Source organism: Salvelinus sp. IW2-2015, linkage group LG22 (genome assembly GCF_002910315.2).
Source record: "Salvelinus sp. IW2-2015 linkage group LG22, ASM291031v2, whole genome shotgun sequence".
NCBI classification, from domain to species: Eukaryota; Metazoa; Chordata; class Actinopteri; order Salmoniformes; family Salmonidae; genus Salvelinus; species Salvelinus sp. IW2-2015.
In genome coordinates this window covers 13,755,951-13,763,220 of record NC_036862.1, presented here as the reverse complement: position 1 = coordinate 13,763,220, position 7,270 = coordinate 13,755,951, and the positions used below count along the sequence as shown (strand labels likewise).

At 41.4% G+C, this 7,270-nt stretch overlaps 1 protein-coding gene across 1 annotated transcript; it reads left to right on the top strand.

The window, feature by feature from the left end:
- Positions 1-1,547: 1,547 nt before the first annotated feature.
- LOC111949858 (eukaryotic translation initiation factor 3 subunit K) lies at positions 1,548-6,960 on the top strand. The gene is made up of 8 exons (XM_023967195.2): positions 1,548-1,765; positions 2,175-2,273; positions 3,512-3,632; positions 5,674-5,751; positions 6,038-6,104; positions 6,199-6,276; positions 6,426-6,551; positions 6,815-6,960. The coding sequence occupies exons 1-8, from the start codon at positions 1,704-1,706 to the stop codon at positions 6,844-6,846; spliced, it is 663 nt and encodes a 220-aa protein (XP_023822963.1). The 5' UTR covers positions 1,548-1,703; the 3' UTR covers positions 6,847-6,960.
- Positions 6,961-7,270: the final 310 nt, after the last annotated feature.

Genomic DNA, 7,270 nt, shown 5'->3' with positions numbered 1-7,270 from the left:
ACACAAACACCCACTGGTGTTTGACATAGGCATATAGCAAGCAACCACAGATAACCTTCATTAAAATAATGAAAGGGCAATTAAGGCCTATGGGATAGTACGGCTGATGATCAGGTTTGAAATGAGACTATTTGGCGTTAGTTGTGATATGCATATGACAGTGTGCACTAAGTGATAATAGAAATGTCACTTTATAATGGAGTTTCAAGGCAGAGAGATAAGGCAGAAAGATAAGTCGATGCCTATGTCATTTAAAGGTTTGGCGATAAAAGAAAGTAATGTCTTGCACTTGTGCAGTCCCCTAGAAACCACACATCACCACTGAAAAAGAGATTACTGTTGTATTAGGCACAGGCTATATCACATACCACATGCACTAGCACAGTGTTCCCCAACTGGCGACCCGCGGTTTTCTGAGCAAAAATAAATACACATTTGTATTTTTTCAAATGTTCATTGTTGGACATAAAATACTGTAAAAACATCAGGAAATCACCTCCAAATGATTTACATTTTGGAAATCTTTTCCCAAGTATTCCCACGCATAATAGAGAGATACAAGTGATTGTATACAAATGTAAGCAAGGATTGAAATTATTATATTTTAGTCAAATATTATATATGTTTGGGATTCTTCTGTTTGGGATTCTTACAGTCAAATTGCAGTCTACAAATTATTTGTAATGCTGTTCCGGCCCCCTGAGCATCCCCTCAAGAAAAAATCTGTCCCCTGCTGAATTTAGCTGATGATCCCTGTAGCATACCACACTGCATCCCACTGCTGCCTTGCTTCTGAAGCTAAGCAGGTTTGGTCCTGGATGGGAGACCAGATGCTGCTGGAAGTGGTGTTGGAGGGCCAGTAGGAGGCACCCTTTTCTCTGGTCTAAAAAATTTATAAATCCCAATACCCTGGGGCAGTGATTGGGGACATTACCCTGTGTAGGGTGCTGTATTTTGGATGGGATGTTAAACGGGTATCCTGACTCTCTGTGGTCACTAAAGATCCCATGGCACTTATCGAAAGAGTAGGGGTGTTAACCTTGGTGTCCTGGCTAAATCATACCATCACCTAATCATCCCCAGTTTACAATTGACTCATTCATCCTGTAACTGTTCCCCTGTAAATGAGAATGTGTTCTCAGGTAAAATAAGCAAATTAAAGTTGATTTGCTAATTAGCACAACACCGTAACTATAGAACATATTACAATGTGAGAGCAATACTAAATATACTGTTTTTACAGCAACCAATATATTTATCTTAATAGTTCATACTCCATCACAACAATAGGAGGCAGTACATTTACCATACAGCAGTCATTTTGTTTGGGTAGGAACCAGGAACCAAAGTGGTTTCAGTCTAGTGTTGGTAAAACCATCACATTCAGGCTCCTCAGTGCATTCACGTCATTCGAAACGCTCGTCAATGATAATTATAGTGCATATATTTGGCCATTCGTCTATATGTTCACAAATGAAACATACTGATTTGTTGATCATAGGCTGTCTCCAATGCATATTTCAGCGACATGTTCTGCAGTTTCTAACTAGTGGTCCGTCAGTAAACTAACTTCCTGTTTACGTCAAGTCACCACAGCCCTTTCCGTTCCAAGACATTTTTTGCTCCARTCACTCGCTTTTCGGTCCACGTGCGGATTTCTTCAAATTTAGCACCAAAAAGACCCCAATACGAGTTTGGACCAAATGGCGTCTTCATTCGAGCAGATGAGAGCCAACGTGGGAAAGCTCTTACGAGGAATTGATAGGTATGCAGACTTCTTTGACAAATACTAGCGTAGCTAGCCCATTCAGTTTGCTTGCTGCTACTACGTAATGCTAGCTACATTTGATTGTTTGACATTATATAGAAAGTTACAGTTAGTTGTTGAGGTCATTTATTAGACATATCCAACATCTGACGACGTGTATGTGTCAGATCTTTGTTTTACCTAATGCTACTTGTTAACTATTTAGGTACACAGGCTTTTACCGGTAAACTGTAACGTTAAGCTAACGTTATTTACCTAACACAACATCCTTTGAGAGCTGGTTGGTTGTGATGCAGCTTGATTGTCTCTATGCATATTTTTGCTCAACTTGTTGTAGTTTGTTAGCTGTGTCGGCTATCTGTTGAACACATGCCCATAATGATACATTGTTTATGATCTCTTACAGATACAACCCAGAGAACCTTGCAACATTGGAACGCTACGTGGAAACACAAGTTAAAGAGAATGCATACGACCTAGAGGCCAATTTGGCTATCCTCAAATTGTGAGTCACCCTACCTCTGACTGTCTGACTACTATCACATTTGTTACGCTAGTACAAAATGGTTAACATATGTAGTTCGATTTGCCTGCTGGGTGGCAAGCAGCCCTTGATCATGACTCTCAATTCCATTACACATAAGTCATTGGACGAAGGCTTCTTCTGTATGGGCAAGTTTTGTTATCTATCTGAACATTAACACGCGGCATGGTTTTGGAAGCACACGGACCTTATCTTTCATATCAGCGAGAAGTCAACACATTTTTTTTGGGGGGGGGGGTTGATATACACCTTGATAGGTTAGTGTTTCCACACTGCCAAAAGAAAACCGGCTACATCTGCAAGTCACCTTCAGCGTTCAGATGTTTGTAAAATGGCTTTTGCGATATTAAATCATAGGCTTTATTAATTGGCCAACCAATGTCATTAGCTGGGTCATTGTTACCYAATGCGTTGTAGAAATATATTTTTTATCAGTGGAGCTGTGTGGGCTACCGGGCGGACAGAACTGATCGCACATCAGCACAACTGCTGATTGGGGCTTTCCGATTGCCAGGTTCACCGTACAAAATATTTAAAAAGTCAGTGCATTTAGTCATTTTTACATGAACAGTGGTAGATGCTCGGTCTGCCATATGGCTCAGCACATACTACCTCATTCACACACACAAACAGGGCAGCTCAGAGAAGTCAACTCAGACCGAACCAGSTCCTGAGCTCGATCAGTATCAGATATTGATTTAGAATGGAAAATGAATGTGTTTGTGCGTTGCATCGAAAAGCACCAAATCGTTTCAAACTACTAGTATCGTACCTGTATCGGAGCCCATGTCTCTAGATGCGTATTGAATCATGCTTGTAAGGGAGGGATGCACATCCCTACTATCTAGCATGCTCCGAACACCTGTGTGTAACTAAAGAAGGCTGCCAGAAACGTGTTGTAAATTAAAAATACTGTCGGCTGCAACTGTGATAAAGACTGTTAAAACTGTGTACAGTAAGTGTATATTTTGCATTTGTGAAATTATTTTGATGTGATATGAAGGTGAAGAGCTTTATGTTTCTAGAACCGTATCGCAATTGAGAAACGATTAACATTTATATGGAGTTTTTGGCTGACAGAGCCAGTCTACCTCTGAAAATAACATAAGGTACTTGGACCTTAAGGTGTACATTCATGGGCTAGCAGAACACCACTCATGGCTATATCAATAACAGAGATGCTGTTCTTGTTCCTGTAGGTACCAGTTCAACCCTGCCTACTTCCAGGTCACAGTGACTTCGCAGATTCTGCTCAAGGCCCTGACCAACCTACCACACACAGACTTTACTCTGTGCAAGTGCATGATTGACCAGACACARGTATCCTTTCGGTGCTCAGTATAATCTAGTATCAACCCTGCAACTAGTGTAGTTTGTCCATTTTTGTACTCCCTGTCAACAAAAACATTGACAATAATTTGTTCAAAAACAGACAATCATTTAGTCCTCGGCGGTATACCTTATTGCGTGGTATTTGGAAATAGCCCTGGGATGGTTTTTCAATTCCGTTGAAACTATTTATTTGAATATTTGTAGCTACTTTTTAAGTAAATACTTGRAGTCAACTTGTGCAATATGTTAGGTGATGAAGAAGATTGTTCTTAATTTCATCTGTCAACTTTTTTTCATTATGAAGCTTATGGGTCGTCCCCCGTCATGGGATGTTTGTTTACAAGACCTGGCCATGGCTTTCGACTGTCAATCACCACATCCTCATCGGCAGACTCAATAGCCTTGGTTTCTCAAATGATTGCCTCGCCTGGTTCACCAACTACTTCTCTGATAGAGTTCAGTGTGTCAAATCGGAGGGCCTGTTGTCCGGGCCTCTGGCAGTCTCTATTGGGGTGCCACAGGGTTCAATTCTTGGACCGACTCTCTTCTCTGTATACATACATCAATGATGTCGCTCTTGCTGCTGGTGAGTCTCTGATCCACCTCTACGCAGAAGACACCATTTTGTATACTTCTGGACCTTCTTTGGACACTGTGTTAACAACCCTCCAGACAAGCTTCAATGCCATACAACTCTCCTTCCGTGGCCTCCAATTGCTCTTAAATACAAGTAAAACTAAATGCATGCTCTTCAACCGATCGCTGCCTGCACCTGCCCGCCCGTCCAACATCACTACTCTGGACGGTTCTGACTTAGAATATGTGGACAACTACAAATACCTAGGTGTCTGGTTAGACTGTAAACTCTCCTTTCAGACTCACATTAAGGCCTCTCCAATCCAAAATGAAATCTAGAATCGTCTTCTATCTCGCACAAAGCATCCTTCACTCATGCTGCCACATACCCTCGTAAAACTGACCATCCTACCGATCCTCGACTTTGGGATGTCATTTACAAATATAGCCTCCAATACCCTACTCAATAAATTGGTGCAGTCTGTCACAGTGCCATCTGTTTTGTCACCAAATCCCCATATACTACCACCACTGCGACCTGTACGCTCTCGTTGGCTGGCCTCGCTTCATACTCGTCGCCAAACCCACTGGCTCCAGGTCGTCTACAAGACCTGCTAGGTAAAGTCCCTCTTATCTCAGCGCTCTGGTCACCATATGCAGCACCCACCTGTAGCGCTCCAGCAGGTATATTCTTCTGGTCACCCCAAAACCATTCTTCTTTTGGCGCCTCTCTTTCCAGTTCTCTGCTGCCAATGACTGGAATGAACTACAAAAATCTCTGAAACTGGAAACACTTATCTCCTCACTAGCTTTAAGCACTAGTGTCAGAGCAGCTCACAGATTACTGCACCTGTACATAGCCATCTATAATTTAGCCCAAACACTACTCTCCCCCTACTGTATTTATTTTGCTCTTTGCCCCCATTATTTCTATCTTTATTTTGCACATTCTTCCACTGTAAATCTACCATTCCAGTGTTTTACTTGCTATATTGTATTTACTTTGCCACATGACTTTTTTTTGCCTTTACCTCCCTTATACTCATTTTGTCACATTGTATATACTTATTTTTTTCTACTGTATTATTACTTGGTATGTTTGTTTTACTCCATGTTGTCTCTGGTGTTTGTTGTATGTGTCGAACTGCTTTGCTTTATCTTAGCCAGGTCGCAATTGTAAATGAGAACTTGTTCTCAACTTGCCTACCTGGTTAAATAAAGGTGAAAAAAAAAAACAAGTACACAAAGATGAGACTGGAGGTTTGAAAAACACCTGTGTTCAGTGCCGGTATTACACAATACCCAGTATGACACAAGGTCGGTATGAAAGTATGGCAATCTGGATACCGCCCAAGCCCACCGGGGTTTGTGTTGAAGTAATGGTGTGGACATTACTGTCTATTATGTGGCCAGTTTGCTGTGTGTGTGGTGCCTTTCCTTGACTACAGTAAAGCAGCAGGAGGAGCGCCCCATAAGGCAGATCCTGTACCTGGGGAACCTCCTGGAGACCTGCCATTTCCAGTCCTTCTGGGTATGTACACAATACATATCTTTGTCTGTCTCTTTTTATTTCACCTGCTTTTTGCCCTGTTCATTTCACTCAACTTTCAACTCATTGTCAGAGAATTTTAGGGATCATATTCTGATATGAAGGAATGGTTCCAAACAGAACATTGAGGTTAAACATGACTGTACATTGTGGCTCTAACTGGAGATTGATGGCTGTACCAATAGACAACCCTATCAGGACTTTATTATGAAGTGTGAGATCCAGTACTCCTAATTGTATGGTACTCATTCCTTTGTCTGTCACTCAGTCCAGTCTGGAGGAGAACAGGGAATTCATTGACGGCATCACAGGCTTTGAGGACTCGGTGCGCAAGTGTGAGTAGAACATATGGAAATCAAGTTAGTTGATGACTATAATATTGCAATAAAAACTTGATAATAGCCTTTCTAACTGCTACTCTCTCCACAGTTATCTGCCATGTGGTTGGAATCACATACCAGAACATTGAGCATCGACTTCTAGCTGAGATGCTGGGTGACCCCCTTGGTAAAGGCCATTCATTTATGATGTACACTATATCTTTTGGAGAGTGCTGTCCTATTGCGTTCCTTTCTTTCAGTGACTCTACAGTGTTAATTATCTGTAAGTCATATCCCACTTTCCCCTGCGCAATTGACTTCCTGCTCCCCATACAGACACACAGGTGAAGGTGTGGATGAGCAAGTACGGGTGGACGGAGAATGAGGAAGGGCAGATCTTCATCTTTAACCAGGAGGAGAGTGTCAAGCCCAAGAACATTGTGGAGAAGATTGACTTTGAGAGTGAGTGTTTCCTTGTCTTGTTTTTGTCTTGCTTGCTGGTATCCAGTGAAGTGGCTTTTGTCTCGTCTGTAGTCACTTTTAGAATTTCAAAGTTCAACMTCTTCCTTACACCCCCTCCTGTCAGTGTAGATTTAAGAATTTTCATGGAAAGACAATTTTGTTGACATTCTTTTCTCTCTTTCCCTTTTTCTCCTGCTCCTCTGTATTCCTCTCCCCCTTTTCTGTCCTGTATTTTCCTTTGTTTCTGTCCCTCTCTTCCACAGGTGTATCCAGCATCATGGCCACATCTCAGTGATACCCAGACGCATCMGCACACTCAGAATGTACAATAAAAATAATCAGCCAGACAGCAGTACATATTCCTCAAACCAACCTTTTACAATAAATGTTAATTATCCATTCAAACTCAGACCCGAAGTGTGCCGATCTTTTCACTGATTACATTGAACTAGTCTGATAACCTTAAGTCCATTCCAGGAATTATTACCAAAAATAGGACTGTATTTCCCCTTTTTTTTTTTTTACCTTGTGATAAGATGTGAGTGCTATTTTATCTTTGACTTGGCATGTCAGTAAATGAACACTGTTGTCTGTATCACTAGGGCTGGGCGGTATACCGTTTTTTGCGATGTAGTGGTATTGATGTARGGACCATTTTGGCTTTTTATTTTACCTTCTATACCGGTATTTTAATGTTTGGTTTGTTAAATGTGATACGC